Source organism: Saccoglossus kowalevskii, chromosome 11 (assembly GCF_978046115.1).
Source record: "Saccoglossus kowalevskii chromosome 11, keSacKowa6.1, whole genome shotgun sequence".
NCBI classification, from domain to species: Eukaryota; Metazoa; Hemichordata; class Enteropneusta; family Harrimaniidae; genus Saccoglossus; species Saccoglossus kowalevskii.
The window spans coordinates 25,231,071-25,248,745 of NC_140651.1; the positions used below are offsets into that span (position 1 = coordinate 25,231,071).

The 17,675-nt window shown below is 39.3% G+C and overlaps 2 protein-coding genes across 2 annotated transcripts; both read left to right on the forward strand.

The window, feature by feature from the left end:
- Positions 1–2,653: 2,653 nt before the first annotated feature.
- LOC102805017 (hemicentin-1-like) lies at positions 2,654–8,090 on the forward strand. The gene is made up of 2 exons (XM_085505310.1): positions 2,654–7,856; positions 8,032–8,090. The coding sequence occupies exons 1-2, from the start codon at positions 2,654–2,656 to the stop codon at positions 8,088–8,090; spliced, it is 5,262 nt and encodes a 1,753-aa protein (XP_085361436.1).
- LOC146736569 (hemicentin-2-like) lies at positions 8,075–15,039 on the forward strand. The gene has a single exon (XM_085505057.1). It carries the CDS (start codon positions 8,102–8,104, stop codon positions 12,374–12,376), a length of 4,275 nt encoding a protein of 1,424 aa, XP_085361183.1. The 5' UTR covers positions 8,075–8,101; the 3' UTR covers positions 12,377–15,039.
- The last annotated feature ends 2,636 nt before the right edge of the window (positions 15,040–17,675 follow it).

A 17,675-nucleotide genomic window follows, 5' to 3' on the forward strand; every position in this document is an offset into this window, starting at 1 on the left:
GTTGTCTATCGTTGTCCTCTCTCTGGGTGTGATTTCTCAGGTTTATATGAAAGCAGTTGTAACGCTATTCAGCCGTGGCAAACATTCAAGCAGTACTGCCAGTACATGGATGTACGTCTTTTGTCAGTATATGGTTTATCTGGAAGCTTACTATTCTTTTTTTCAACTTCTTTCTTCTGCCGTGACCAACCTTTCGTGGTACTTACAAGATGAAAGATCAAATTATAAAGTGGTTCTCACAATCGGAGAGATTAAATTAAAGAGGTCTCCAATGTCGCTCGTCTAAAAGCGGAGACATAATCCCATTTGAACTTTAAAGTTGCCGAAAGGCTTTTTGTACTTTCTTCCTGATACGGTTCGTATTAAACAACTTGACACTTAAAACGGCAAAGTCACCTTTGGTCACCATAGAAACCCGTGTAATTGTGTTCATATTTGTTCTCAAAGTATTGATAAAAACTGCAGCTAATTAGAAATTGTGAAATCAGGTTGAAATTTAACCAAAAATTAAGATTTTTCGCCAACATTTCAGATGAGTCGAAGCATATATATAAGGCGGAATTTGATAGGTCGAAAAAAACGTGTCTACAAACAAGCTGCTCTTTGATTGGTCTGACTGTCACGTGTCATGATTGTGTAGCCAATCAGGTACACGTACAATCGGAACTGGTACGTCGTTCAAATGATAACACTTGGTGTTGGAGTAGCTATAAGAGTTCTTCAAAGCGAGTGATGTGTTAATAGATATATGTATATAATCTGCATGGAGATCGGAATGATTTGTTTTTCTGTTCCAGCAATTTGGACTAATTTTGTAGTTGGTGATATGCTTTAACCTTGGCAACCTGACCATGTGACTGTAAATCGCCGAATGTAAACTTCATTATTAAAAAAAGATATAAATGTAGCAGAATTTCCTATCACAGAAACGGACGTTCCGTGTCTGACTGGCTGATTGATTGATTGATTGATTGATTGATTGATTGATTGATTGATTGATTGAATGCTTGATTGATAGTCAATCATGTGATAACCTTGTTTTTGTATGACAACTGTTTCGTTTTATTGACAAAAAATAATTAACGTACTATATGTGTCTTGGCGTTCTTTTTAAGAGTTGCTTCTGCTCTTCAATAGGTGTGAAACGTTTATTGTACGGCAGTCTAGTTCGATGGTCACCGACAAAGCGTGCCGACGTCCTTCGTTTCTCGCATCTATGAACTGTTTAGGTGCGTATTGTATTTCTCGCCCCCATTTGTTGTTATACCAGCCCACGTTCGTCATGTGAGCTTTAATTTAGCGTCTGTTACCACAACCTTATTCTCCTTCTCCTCAATCCATACATCAAGCATACCCCGGTCAAATTGCGATGCGTTCTAATTGTTGCTTTTAACAGCGAGGGCAAGAACAAATAATATCGAAATTATCAAATCAAAGCAAATCCACACCTTATGAGCGCTGCTGCGTACATCGATAGTTCATGTTATACCTCAGTTTGTCTGAATGTTCAACGACGGCTGAGGCGAGATATTGACAATGAGTTTTATTGCTTTGACTGCGATTGTATTGCCATACAGATAATATACGTCTTCCTTTTCAGGTGTTTTACAATACTGACAAGGTCAAACTTCTTAGTGTGCTGGTGAAAACAACAATACAATTAAGTTGCCGCATATCGGATCTTTCTCTATTTGTGGTAGCGATCGCTAGGGAAGCACGTTGGGAGAATCAAGACACGCCAGCGGGTGTTGATTATACACACTAAATAGTGTTCGACTTGGTGTGGGAAACGGAAAGCCGAAAAGGTAAACTGTAGTACATTATTAGCGAAGCGAGTTAAAAGGTTGAATAGACATGGGACGCTTTTTGTTCGACATCGCCATTTCATCTTCACTGTCACTTTTTATTACATGTGTGTGTGTGTTATTGTATGTATTCCCTAAAGTGACTGGTTCGTGCCCCTCAAGTGTCGTTTCGTTTAACATGAACCTCGAAGATTCCTAAATTTGTCTTTGTGTTAAAAGAAACGAAAGCTGTGCCGAGCGACCACACTTTTGAACTCTGGTGTGGGACACCAATAGACGCCTTGCGCTCTTCTGAGTTTGGAAATTCGTTTCTTTTGTATAAAAGCAAACGAAAAACAAACTATTTTGACAGCACCCTCTGGTCCACGTAAGGAGAACTAAATGTAGAGATTACCATAACAAAACATGACAATACTTATTCGGAAGTGAAGAATAGATTTCGGTCAAAAACTGAACTCTTTTTGTGTGTGCGTATAAGTTTGTAATACGTCTTTGTACGCCTCTCAGTGGGTTTTGACAGTCGTCAGGTACAGCCAGGTACAGGCTGTTCTTTATGTAGTCCGGGGAAAGCTAAATTGTGTTCCCGAACGTCAACATTATAGGTGGGGATAGTGACTGTTCATTCTCTACTTCCTTATGTTTTGTTTACCACTGACAACTCGTCATGAGTGTATTGTAATAGATTTATATTTTTCTCATTTCCGATTTATTTATAGATCACCTCCATAATGTTAGGCGGACGGGTGGACATGCAGCAACAACGTCGCGAACGTCATTTGAAATTCAATCATAATGCTGTGTGATCTCATGTCATTTTGTTCAATGTTGTCAAACGCCAAATACCAGCCATGATTTCGACAAACAGATCATTTTGGTTCGTGCTCACACTGTGTATTACTGAAGCCGTTTTCGTGTCTGCTATTCCACCGCGAGACGACTTTCCCGAATGTCTGACCTCTGGTATAAACTACGCGAGCAGACCGAATCAAGTTGGGAACAGCGCGCGAGTATCCTGTGATTCTCGGGGTGGTGCCGATCCACTGCCTACTCTGGTGTTAATGCGGGGAACCGAAGTGTTGAATGGTACACGGGAAGACGACGACCGTCAGGAATTATCGCGAATTTCATACGCTTGGCAAATGTCGTGGATGGACAATGGAGCTACAATTACCTGCCAAGAAACACACCCGGAACTACCAGAACCCAGATATTGTGAGATTGAACCGATGAGAGTAAGTCACCCACCCGTTATATTCATTACACCGGACGATATAATACAAGTCAGCATGGGACAAAGCCTAACATTAACGTGTGAAGCCATTGCCAGTCCTGGCATAAGTGACATAGAGTGGCGATTCGACGATTCAACCGATCTTCCCGATGAACTCCGATATGAGATCACTACCGACACAGAACTGACATTGACAATAACAAATTTCCAACCTAGCGATTTATTATATACTCTGAGTTGTTGGGCTAAAAACACCAAAGGCAGAACGTCACACGTAGTAGAGCTTGTGGATTTGAGCTATCCGCTGCCAGACTATCCCAAGTGCACCTCAACAGATCTAGTGACAGGTTCTCAAACCAACCATGCCGGATATTCGGCGTCTATTACATGTGAGTCAAGAGGTGGAACATACGCCTCTCAACTACAATGGAAAAGGGGCACAACAAACACATTGTTCGCTATTGTATCCACAAACTATGCTACTCGTGTCTGGACCAGTACCTACCGTTGGACGTTAACACATAACGATCACGGAGCTACTTTCACCTGCACAGAAACAAATCCAGGTCTCACCTATACAAGGTCATGTTCGTTTGGTCCTGTTTACATTGCAAACAGACCAACAATAACAGTCGAGCCGTTAAATACACAATCTGGATTAGGTGAAACTGTATCATTCACGTGTACTGCAACGGGTTATCCGGCTCCAACTGTCGAATGGTATTTTAATGGCGTAACTCAAAAGCCCGATTCTAATCGGTATTTTTCACTTCCGACCACTAACGGAAAACGTTTGACAATATATAACATACAATCCAGTGACTTTAATCAGCATATCACATGTAGGGCTACAAACACTGAGGGAATGACAACGACACACGTGGTACTGTCTCCTTCCCCAACAACAGTATCCACAACTACGTTAGACGACACCATTCCATTGGATGGTTATCCAATGTGTACAAGCACAGGAGTGAATACATACCCGGCAGCAAATAGAGAAGGTAATTACGTGACTGTCACATGTGAGTCGCGTGGCGGAGATCCTCCATCTCAACTGCAATGGTCACGTGACTACCAGGATGTGAATGACAATTATTATACCGATATCTACAACAAAAGATGGACTAGTACCTATAGTTTAACATTAGACAAAGATGACAATGGAATCACTTTCACTTGTACGGAAACTCATCCTAGACTTTACTTTCCGAGAACATGCACAATTGGGCCAATAAATGTACAGTATATGCCAATTGTTACATTAAATCCGGCAAGTAAAGAGGCAGGCATTGGTGACACTGTGTTTTCTACATGCACTGCAACTGGTAATCCATCACCATCCTCAGTTCAATGGTATTTTAATGGTGTTACCATGGTACCAGATACGAGGTATGTTGTGTCGTCCTCTTCATCAACATCATCTTTGTCCATATATGGCCTACAACGAAATGACTTTTATCGGAGTATTACGTGTCGAGCTACGAATAGCATTGGAACACGAACTGTGTATTTTTCACTGACATCGGAACCAACAACAACAATACCTACAACAACTGTTGACGATTCAATTCCATTGGATGGGTATCCTACTTGTACAAGCACAGGAGTAAATGCATACCCGGCAGCAAATAGAGAAGGTAATTACGTGACAATCACATGTGAGTCACGTGGCGGTGAGCCTCCATCTCAACTACAATGGTCACGTGACTACCAGGATGTGAATGACAATTACTATACGGATGTCTACAACAAAAGATGGACCAGTACCTATAGTTTAACATTAGACAAAGATGACAATGGAATCACTTTCACTTGTACGGAAACTCATCCTAGACTTTACTTTCCGAGAACATGCACAATTGGGCCAATTAATGTACAGTATATGCCAATTGTTACATTAAATCCGACAAGTAAAGAAGCAGGTATTGGCGACACTGTGTTTTCTACATGTACTGCAACTGGTAACCCATCACCATCCTCAGTTCAATGGTATTTTAATGGTGTTACCATGGTACCAGATACCAGATATGTTATGTCCTCATCTGCATCAACATCATCTTTGACCATATATGGTCTACAAAGAAGTGACTTTGACCAGAGTATCACGTGTCGAGCTACAAATACCATTGGAACACGAACTGTGTACTTTTCACTGACATCGGAACCAACAACAACAATACCTACAACAACTGTTGATGATTCAATACCATTGGATGGGTATCCTACTTGTACAAGCACAGGAGTAAATGCATACCCGGCAGCAAATAGAGAAGGTAATTACGTGACTATCACATGTGATTCACGTGGCGGAGAGCCTCCATCTCAACTACAATGGTCACGTGACGACCAGGATGTGAATGACAATTATTATACCGATATCTACAACAAAAGATGGACTAGTACCTATAGTTTAACTTTAGACAAAGATGAAAATGGAATCACTTTCACTTGTACGGAAACTCATCCTAGACTTTACTTTCCGAGAACATGCACAATTGGGCCAATAAATGTACAGTATATGCCAATTGTTACATTAAATCCGGCAAGTAAAGAGGCAGGCATTGGTGACACTGTGTTTTCTACATGTACTGCAACTGGTAATCCATCACCATCCTCAGTTCAATGGTATTTTAATGGTGTTACCATGGTACCAGATACGAGGTATGTTGTGTCGTCCTCTTCATCAACATCATCTTTGACCATATATGGCCTACAACGAAATGACTTTTATCGGAGTATCACGTGTCGAGCTACGAATAGCATTGGAACACGAACTGAGTATTTTTCACTAACATCAGAACCAACAACAACAATACCTACAACAACTGTTGACGATTCAATTCCATTGGATGGGTATCCTACTTGTACAAGCACAGGAGTAAATGCATACCCGGCAGCAAATAGAGAAGGTAATTACGTGACTATCACATGTGAGTCACGTGGTGGAGAGCCTCCATCTCAACTACAATGGTCACGTGACTACCAGGATGTGAATGACAATTATTATACGGATACCTACAACAAAAGATGGACTAGTATCTATAGTTTAACATTAGACAAAGATGACAATGGAATCACTTTCACTTGTACGGAAACTCATCCTAGACTTTACTTTCCGAGAACATGCACAATTGGGCCAATAAATGTACAGTACATGCCAATTGTTACATTAAATCCGGCAAGTAAAGAGGCAGGCATTGGTGACACTGTGTTTTCTACATGTACTGCAACTGGTAACCCAGCACCATCCTCAGTTCAATGGTATTTTAATGGTGTTACCATGGTACCAGATACGAGGTATGTTGTGTCGTCCTCTTCATCAACATCATCTTTGACCATATATGGCCTACAACGAAATGACTTTTATCGGAGTATTACGTGTCGAGCTACGAATAGCATTGGAACACGAACTGTGTATTTTTCACTGACATCGGAACCAACAACAACAATACCTACAACAACTGTTGACGATTCAATTCCATTGGATGGGTATCCTACTTGTACAAGCACAGGAGTAAATGCATACCCAGCAGCAAATAGAGAAGGTAATTACGTGACTATCACATGTGAGTCACGTGGCGGAGAGCCTCCATCTCAACTACAATGGTCACGTGACGACCAGGATGTGAATGACAATTATTATACCGATATCTACAACAAAAGATGGACTAGTACCTATAGTTTAACATTAGACAAAGATGACAATGGAATCACTTTCACTTGTACGGAAACTCATCCTAGACTTTACTTTCCGAGAACATGCACAATTGGGCCAATAAATGTACAGTATATGCCAATTGTTACATTAAATCCGGCAAGTAAAGAAGCAGGTATTGGCGACACTGTGTTTTCTACATGTACTGCAACTGGTAACCCATTACCCTCTTCAGTTGAATGGTATTTTAATGGTGCTACCATGGTACCAGATACCAGATATGTTGTGTCCTCATCTGCATCAACATCATCTTTGACCATATATGGTCTACAAAGAAATGACTTTGACCAGAGTATCACGTGTCGAGCTACAAATAGCATTGGAACACGAACTGTGTATTTTTCACTGACATCGGAACCAACAACAACAATACCTACAACAACTGTTGATGATTCAGTTCCATTGGATGGGTATCCTACTTGTACAAGCACAGGAGTAAATGCATACCCGGCAGCAAATAGAGAAGGTAATTACGTGACTTTCACATGTGAGTCACGTGGTGGAGAGCCTCCATCTCAACTACAATGGTCACGTGACTACCAGGATGTGAATGACAATTATTATACGGATACCTACAACAAAAGATGGACTAGTACCTATAGTTTAACATTAGACAAAGATGACAATGGAATCACTTTCACTTGTACGGAAACTCATCCTAGACTTTACTTTCCGAGAACATGCACAATTGGGCCAATAAATGTACAGTATATGCCAATTGTTACATTAAATCCGGCAAGTAAAGAAGCAGGCATTGGTGACACTGTGTTTTCTACATGTACTGCAACTGGTAACCCATCACCATCCTCAGTTCAATGGTATTTTAATGGTGTTACCATGATACCAGATACCAGATATGTTGTGTCCTCATCTGCATCAACATCATCTTTGACCATATATGGTCTACAACGAAATGACTTTGACCAGAGTATCACGTGTCGAGCTACAAATACCATTGGAACACGAACTGTGTACTTTTCACTGACATCGGAACCAACAACAACAATACCTACAACAACTGTTGATGATTCAATTCCATTGGATGGGTATCCTACTTGTACAAGCACAGGAGTAAATGCATACCCGGCAGCAAATAGAGAAGGTAATTACGTGACTATCACATGTGAGTCACGTGGCGGAGAGCCTCCATCTCAACTACAATGGTCACGTGACGACCAGGATGTGAATGACATTTATTATACCGATATCTTCAACAAAAGATGGACTAGTACCTATAGTTTAACATTAGACAAAGATGACAATGGAATCACTTTCAGTTGTACGGAAACACATCCTAGACTTTACTTTCCGAGAACATGCACAATTGGGCCAATAAATGTACAGTATATGCCAATTGTTACATTAAATCCGGCAAGTAAAGAGGCAGGCATTGGCGACACTGTGTTTTCTACATGTACTGCAACTGGTAATCCAGCACCATCCTCAGTTCAATGGTATTTTAATGGTGTTACCATGGTACCAGATACGAGGTATGTTGTGTCCTCATCTGCATCAACATCATCTTTGACCATATATGGCCTACAACGAAATGACTTTTATCGGAGTATCACGTGTGAAGCTACGAATAGCATTGGAACACGAACTGAGTATTTTTCACTAACATCAGAACCAACAACAACAATACCTACAACAACTGTTGACGATTCAATTCCATTGGATGGGTATCCTACTTGTACAAGCACAGGAGTAAATGCATACCCGGCAGCAAATAGAGAAGGTAATTACGTGACTATCACATGTGAGTCACGTGGCGGAGAGCCTCCATCTCAACTACAATGGTCACGTGACTACCAGGATGTGAATGACTATTATTATACGGATACCTACAACAAAAGATGGACTAGTACCTATAGTTTAACTTTAGACAAAGATGACAATGGCATCACTTTCACTTGTACGGAAACTCATCCTAGACTTTACTTTCCGAGAACATGCACAATTGGGCCAATTAATGTACAGTATATGCCAATTGTTACATTAAATCCGACAAGTAAAGAAGCAGGCATTGGTGACACTGTGTTTTCTACATGTACTGCAACTGGTAACCCATTACCGTCTTCAGTTCAATGGTATTTTAATGGTGTTACCATGGTACCAGATACCAGATATGTTGTGTCCTCATCTGCATCAACATCATCTTTGACCATATATGGTCTACAAAGAAATGACTTTGACCAGAGTATCACGTGTCGAGCTACAAATACCATTGGAACACGAACTGTGTATTTTTCACTGACATCAGAACCAACAACAACAATACCTACAACAACAGTGAGCGATTCAATTCCATATGACGGCTTTCCTGATTGCACATATTATCCAAATAGCCTAATACTTATTGAAGGGACCACTGTGAGCCTCCAATGTGAATCACGTGGTGGTGATGTACCATCTGAACTTACCTGGGCACAAGATACTTCCCCTATCACGGGTTTATTCTCCATTGATTTGTCCAATAAAATATGGATAAATACCTATGATTTCATCGTGACACAAGATGATAATGGCGCTATTTTTATCTGCAGTGAAAGCCATCCCAACCTTCCAGACATCCGCACTTGTACAATTGGTCCATTGAATATACAGTACAAACCTGTTGTCACAGTTGATCCAGAGATATATCAAGCCTCATTAGGTGATACTGTATCATTCTACTGCCAGGCATTTTCAAATCCCCTTGCAATGGTACAGTGGTATGTGAATGGAGTGCCACAGTTGCCATACAGGTATACCGCATCTTCTGGGATATTGACGATAAATAATGTTCAACAGAGTGATGTCAATAACATGATTCGTTGCCATGCAACAAATACAATTGGTACAACATTCAAAGAAGTGCGATTATTATTATCTGCTGTAACTACTATACCAACTACAACACAGGACCTAGATATACCTTACCCAAATTATCCACAATGCTCTGTACAAGGATTGAACACTGCTCCATCTATTAACATTGTTGGTAGTCAGATTGAGATCACATGTGAATCCCGTGGTGGGAATACTCCCCCTCAGTTAGTTTGGAAACAAAGTGGCGGCGAATTAGATGCAAGCTGTAACAACAACATTGCTTCAGCAACTTGGACTTGTACACACATACGGACATTGAAAAGAAGTGATAACAATGTTGTCTTAACTTGTGAAGAAACACATCCTCAGTTGCAGCAAACCAGATCTTGCTATATCGGGCCACTTAATGTTGTATATCCACCATTCCTGGTCATAAATCCACAACAGGTAGAGGCAAGGAATGGCGAACTGTTAATATTTACATGTGTGGCAGAGGGAAATCCAAGAATAACCAATCATGAGTGGTATTTCAATGGTGAAACAACCAACCCAGATCCAGCTCGTTACACTATTAACTCTGATAGTGGTATTTTATATCTTACTATATATAATGTGCAACATGGTGATGCTTTACAGACAGTCAGTTGTCGGGCTTCTAATCAATACGGGACAACTTCCACCAATATCAGAATAGATTTCCTGCAACCAACCACCACAGAGGAGGGCAGTGATAAGCCCATTGAGGGGTATCCAGTTTGTACCACCAGTGGTATTCTTTCCCAGATGAATATTGCTGGTACAAATGTATCAATCACGTGTGAGTCACGAGGTGGGAGTGAACCATCACAACTACGATTGAAGAGGTGGAATGTTGATCTTGAAGCTGAAATCAGCAATGATTTAGTAAATTCTATATGGCAGAGTAGTTTTGCATGGACTCTTGACTGGGAGGACAATGGTGCATTGTTCAGCTGCCGGGAAACACATCCGAATCTAGCTGGAGAACGTATATGCACTATTGGTCCTTTGAACGTAGGATACTCACCGAAAGTTACCATTGAGCCTCGGAGTATGCAGGCTAACTTGGGTGATGTTATATCCGCCACCTGTTCTGTCATTAGTCATCCATCAGTGACGTCACTTAAGTGGCTTTTCAATGGAGAAGCAACACTACCAGATTCAGACCGTTATATTATAAGTGAGACAAATAGTATTGTTTGGTTAACAATAATGGGTATTCAGAGTTCTGACTTCTCAATTACAGTTATGTGCGCAGCAACAAACTCTATCGGCTCTACTTTAGAACCTGTTTTACTGCAGCCTGATTTCATAATCACTTCAGAGGCACCAGTTATTGTGACGATGCCTACAGAGGAACCAACACTACCCAACAATCCTTCATGTTCATCAGATGGAATTCGCCATGGAAACCAACCAAATATGGCTGGGGACACCGTTGTAGTCACGTGTCAGTATCCCAGTGGATATCAATCACCCGAGCTTGATTGGTTTCGAAGTGACGAGCTTCTTGAAATCAACTCTGTCTTGGATTATCTAAATAATGTTTGGACAAAGCAGTATCGCTGGGTGTTATCCCCTCAGGACAATGGGATGATATTTACATGTAAATTAACACATCCAGGTTTATCAGAATCAGGATCATGCCAAATTGGACCTATAAATGTTGAGTTTGCACCGATTATAACAATTTCACCCATTGAAATAACAGTAGTATTCGGACAGAACGTTGTGTTCCAATGTGAATCAGAAGGTAATCCGCCGCCTCTTAGCTATCTTTGGACATTTGACGGCGATTCCAGAATTCCAGATAACGCGCGTTATAGCACCACCCTACATGAAGGTGGAATTATGTTATCCATACAAAATGTTAACCAGGAAGACGTGCTTAAAAACATTGCTTGTGAGGCAGGCAACCAGATTGGAATTACTGTGGCTTTCATCCACATGGAAATCTTACAAACAATGTCCACAATTTGGTCTATGGCTTTTACAGAAAAACTTTTAACTACACCGTCTCCATACATCACAGGAATTAAACCACCTGATTCTGGTTACCCTCTGTGTACCGCAGACGGTATCCGGATGGATAATACACCTAATATTGCAGGGAGCACAGTTGGCATCACATGCGAATCCAGAGGTGGCTACCCAGCGCCAAACCTGGAATTTAAACGTACTGGCGAGGTCCTTAATTCTAGTTTGACTCTTGACTCTCGCAACAACAGGTGGAAAATAACTTATGAGTGGGAATTGTCATCACTGGACAATTATCAGACGATTACATGCTCAGAATCCCATCCAAGTCGCCAGCGTCCACGTACGTGCAGTATAGGACCTATCATCGTTGCCCATCCCCCAGCTGTCTTAGTCGACCCACAGGTGGTTGTATGTAAATTAGGTATGAAGCTGCTTATCAACTGCAAAGCATCCGGGAATCCCAGCCAGATTCAGCAGATTAGGTGGTTGTTTGATGGAACCGATAAAGTTCCAGATCCAGACAGGTTTTTTCGTTCGACTGACCAACAATACATATGGTTAACAATAATTGATATTGAAGAAATCGACTTCTCTTATAGAATATCGTGCCAGGCTAGGAACTCTGTTGGCTCATCGACAGTCAATGTGCATCTTATTCCACCAGCCAACATTACCATACCAACAAGAAAGCCTGAGATCACGATTAAATACCCAGACACGGGCAGAAAGCTTACCAATGGTGGGACCTCGACTTCTCACAGTTATTTTTTGTTTTTGTTTTCATGCTTTGTAATTTCAATTGTCAGTAGATGAACGGAGGTTTTGTGCCCATCCGTCTCTACGTAATTATCATGCCTTACATTTGCATGTACAGGCAAGGAATTATTTATACAATTTAGATTCTGTTTAGTTTCCAAAACCAGTTACTAGTAGTTGATAACGTGTTTTCCTTGCTAAAAGCTAATATTGAACACGTTCCTGCGTGATCGAGATAAATTATGAGTGACCGAGGAGCACCAAATGATGCTTTTTTTATTGAAAATGTGGTTGCTGTGGGTTTAACGAATGTCACGGTCATATGTTGTGATGTGTCAATCTTTAATAGAACATTACGTGTACATATTAAGTGTATATAATCTATTACGGGCAATTCAGTGATTTATTTCATTTATATTACATTGTTCTTTTCTATCAATACCGCATAATTATATGCATTTTAATGATCAAATATTTGAAAATCATAAAATTTTAATTGGTGAATGAGATATGAAATATAGATGCGAATTTATGCGAATATATATTGTATGAGTTAAAACTACAATAACAAAAAACGCGTAAGGTTGAAATGTACAATGTATTTTTATGGTTATATACCACATTACATAGTTAGTGTTGTATGATTTCAGAAAATGCTAACCATCTCACTGTCATGTATATATCAATAATCTCGGACACGCCGAAATATCTGCGAATAATCCATGAATCGTGTTAGGTATTTCTTACGTCTACAAAATAACGTTTGTGTTGTTTAACTTTGTGTTGTGTTGTTTGGATTGCGTGGCATTCAAAAGTGTCATTATGTGCCATTATGTGTTAAGGGAAATGACGACATTGGTGACGTGTCCCGGCATATATATCACGCGATATTAGAGTCTCAATCGTTTATGGATCAAATACATTTATGTTTTGTCCGTCAGCGCCAGTATTATAATGTTACTGTATGGGTGGTTTATTTGTTTACTAAACAAACAATTGAAACGTGAGAAGCAGTCTTTCATAAAGGGTGTTTCCATTAATTTTCACTTGTGTTCAACGGTAGTTTTTTATTTCTGTATTCGCCGCTGAATGTAACTAAGTTGTGTGTATTTGTACCTTTTGTATTTGATGTTATTTTATTTATGGTAATACTTGTTGAGGGTGGTGTAGATTTGTGTACAGTACAGTTAAGTATTGCGTAACATTCACAGTGATAGGGCGGTGACGAGAACGATTTTTAATGTCTGTATTTAGCATATTATAAATCATATCAGTATGACATGTCAGCTGGAAATTGCGGGGCGATTCAAGTTTTCAAATATGGCAATGTTTTCAATCCTGAAATTATTCACTCGAAAAAGACTTCTGAATTATTGCGAGGGTTATATTTTTGTTTTGCCGTCTAAGCAATATAATAGACCCCCTATTTCAGATATGGTTTTGCAACAGCTCCATTGTTCCTGGATTATATATGAAAAATTTAGTGTGATTTATTGTATAATGATGTTGGTATACACCCTGGAATATGAATATTTTAAAATTAATGAGATAATGAAAAAACAGCGCATGCGCTTTGATTAATCAGTACGTATTCGTATTCAAAATACATGCTAATTGGGGAAGTTTATATTCCAGTGTTTTTATTTTACAAACAAAAAATAACAACCCAGCGTGTATACCAATAAGCAAAGTTATATATTTCCATATCGCTTTGTATTTTTAAATACAAGTACAAGTATGATTTACACTTTATCCTACTCTGTTCGTATTATCAATGTATTGCATATCATATCCAGCAGTTACTCGCTGTGACAACAAATGTTAGTAACAACAGATAATTACGTTAGCTTTGCCTCAAAGCCTCGGCAAACTGACGCACAACGACCCATGACTGAAATTTTAATTTAAAATTCAGTTCTTTTGCGGTTTGTGTATAATGCCATCCCATATTGGAGGACTCAAAACACTTTTAGTTATGATATATAATTATATTATTAACTACTTCAACACGTTAATAACACCGTGGATTAACCAAATGAATTGATAATACAACATAATTCATGCTAAATGAGCACATATAAAATCATCTAAAATACTGTGTCGAATATAAAGATATCCCCGTTCTTCATTTTCAGACCGAAGTACATAATTATAAAGAAAAAATGTAATACTACATTGAAATATTGACATTGTTCTTTCAAATTTCGAAACAGTTTTTCTTGTAAATATGAACTGTTTTCGAACAATTGTAAATATTATGTATACATATTGTATAATTATATTCTATATTGCATAAGATTTTAATAACTTTGTATTTTTAAAAAGTAGGGAGGTCTGTGGAAATAGAGCAGATTTCGCTTTGAACTAAAGTATGCTACTCTCGCGTGACTTGTACGTGTGCGTGCGTATACTTTTTGTGCATACATACAAACCCGGTTGTTATAATTAGTGTGTCAATAACGCACAACACAGTCACCATATAATGACGAGCTTCCTAATACTACAATCATGGCAAACATGTGCAATTTTCAGATTTTAATATAATAATAGTAAAATGCTCTAACATGTATAATAACATAATATATACATTATTTTTTTACGATATATAATTAACTATAAAATACATTACTATTGTTATTTTTCATTATTATTTTATTCTGAGTAGTTTCACTAACACGTGGTAATGTATTACAATTGTCAAATAAATATACTTATTTCAATTTTTTGTACGTTTACCGTCCTTTCAAGACATTGCCACGTTAGCTCTGTGAAAAACTTTGTTCGAGTAAAAAAACATTCGGAATTCAATGGAAGAAATCGGTTATAGGCACTAGGGGGGGGGGGTTATTATAGAATTTTGAGCTGTGGTGGTTCATTTTAAATCATTTTCTTCAGTAGCAGTGTAGCTTAATATATTGATGTTTAGAGTGTTTTTAGATTATTTCAACTATTAATTCATCTAGGTAAGTTGTGGGTTAATGAGTTGGTACTTCGTGGTTTTTGTGTCAGTTAATTGCTCACCAGTTCACATACTATCTGGGGCTGAATACAAAATAAGGGTCAACCGCTACTCAATGTGACTGTGTCACAGATTGCATGGTGAGGCCAAGGCCAGTCGAATGCAGTAGTTCACTTCGTGTACGACTTGGGGGCATTCGTTAACAACGTGTGCTGGTGGTTGATTTCTATCGGATTCCTACCTTGTTAAATTGAAAGGGCACTCCAAGTTAAACCTAATTTCGCAGCAAATGTACTTACTAGATTAAAATTAGAATAGAACACAAACAACATAAATAGTGATCTGGATTTGCCGTAATACCCCTCCCCACCCCATCCTTTATCACCAAAATGCCCATGATGACATTCACTACAGGTAGAAAATGTTCCCAAATCCCTGCCTGGAACACTGTATGGTTTGTGTGACAAATGGACGATCATGTTTGTGTACAGTTAGTACTCACACCTCAAATAAAAATATCAGTAGTCGGACATTTCGACTGGCCTATTTAAAAAAACACAACTAACGAGACAGTATTAACGTATGACTAGAAATATTCTTGAAGTAGTTAATTAAAGCTAGTTTTAATCGTTTCTAAATGTAGATCTCAAGTACGGATGTGAAAGAAGACACGTAGTTAAGATTTTATCGGCGTCTTTTTGCGGACGATTTTTATTTACTTGGACATATACATGTCACGTAATTAACGTAGTATATGTTGAATCGTTTATTCTACGCGTAACATTGTTAACATATTTTAACAGTTTATCGACGCTGTGTGCGGGTAGCCGGAACGTATTTCTAGTTATCGATGGCGACAACGGCAGCGGATTTCTCGAGAGATTATAGCGATTTCCCATGACCAGTAAGGGTATTTTTGCCCTACTGCTTCGAAATAAAATCAAAATAGTCTTTGAAGTTTTTCAAGAGATCTAATGATACCATGTGTTGTTGGTGTTTTACGGGTGGGGGTCCATACCTACTTATACACAATAGCGGCGCCGTATCAGTTGGTTTTCAGGGAGCCGGTGTCGCACCCCGAGTAGGAATTTCAAACGACAACCTTCAGAGAGGCCGATGACAGTACGTTATATGATTTATATAAAAGTGGATTGACTTTGATTGATTACGAAATATAGTTTCGTGCCTTGAATACCAATGATGAAAGTGAACAAAAACGCGTTTGTTTATTTGAGGACAATTATCGTGACCCCACAGTGCCGTCAACCTGGTTATTCATAAACACTGCCGTTAACGCTCTGTTGGCAATGTTAAATGAAAGGAGGTGAGTGATTGAATGAGTAGATGCGCGGTAGGACGTGATGGGTGTCTCGAGGGGGTCAGAGGTCAGGTTACATCACTCATGTGGATGTCTCTACAAATACAACTCCTCGATTTCAGTACGCTTCATCTGTTCCTGTGCACTGACTTCCATGTTCCAGTCTTTGTCCATCGCAGGTCTCGCCGAATGATAAATGAACCTCCTACTTTGAAGGCGGTTGTCGTCGCGCCGCGTTAGATATGTGTTCTATAGCGATACGCACACAACATTCATATGGAATTAGAACACGCATTGCACAACAACTACGGCTCTTTAAGTTATGCTGATGATCGAAGACACGTAGTCTGGGTGTAATTTGATCCGATCGTCCTTCTACGATTTAGTTGATCGGCCCGGGGGGCATTTGACACATAGCTTGGCAGGGAGGTGTCCCTGAGTGCTCAAAAGTGTGACCATTTTTATACCTGCATAGTGGCAAAATCTATACCCAGTTTATACCAAAGTACCATTTCTGTCATCACTGTTTATTCTAAATAAAACAGTTACCGTATTTGTAAGCCAACAGTTGCCTTGTATATTGATTTATTAAAATATGTATTTTGACCATAGAAACATCTCTGTCACTTACATAAGCGCATATTTATTATACCTACCTTGACCAGAAATAAAACCGATACTTAAACACAAACTCCAAAAAACGAGACCCATTTCAGGGGCACCATTAGGCAAGTTATATGTATTGCTCCCCCCCCCCGTCTTTGTCATTTATTCCTGGTTTTATTTCATTCTGTTGCATTGAGGGACATTCGTCATATATGTTGCGTATTTTTGTGTAAAAACTCCAAACATGTCAAACCTGTTTCCTTCATTTTTATAAATGTTTATAAATTTCAATGGTAGTTGAATCCAGCCAGCCAATCAAATGCGCAGTGCGCAATAACGTCATTTGAACGTGCGTGTTGCGGGTTCCGTTCAACTTGAAATAAGGGCCCGGGTATGTTCGTACCAATGACGGTTAATATTACCATATTTCAACGCCAAGTTCAACCTTGTCAAATCAGGCACAATAATCAAAT

Excerpts from the sequence above, each read along its gene's own strand:
- LOC102805017 (XM_085505310.1), top strand. The coding sequence starts at position 2,654 with ATGATTTCGACAAACAGATCATTTTGGTTCGTGCTCACACTGTGTATT. Across the intron at positions 7,857-8,031 it reads CCCGGCAGCAAATAGAGAAG|TTGTACGGAAACACATCCTA; the intron begins GTAATTACGTGA and ends AATCACTTTCAG.
- LOC146736569 (XM_085505057.1), top strand. The coding sequence starts at position 8,102 with ATGCCAATTGTTACATTAAATCCGGCAAGTAAAGAGGCAGGCATTGGC.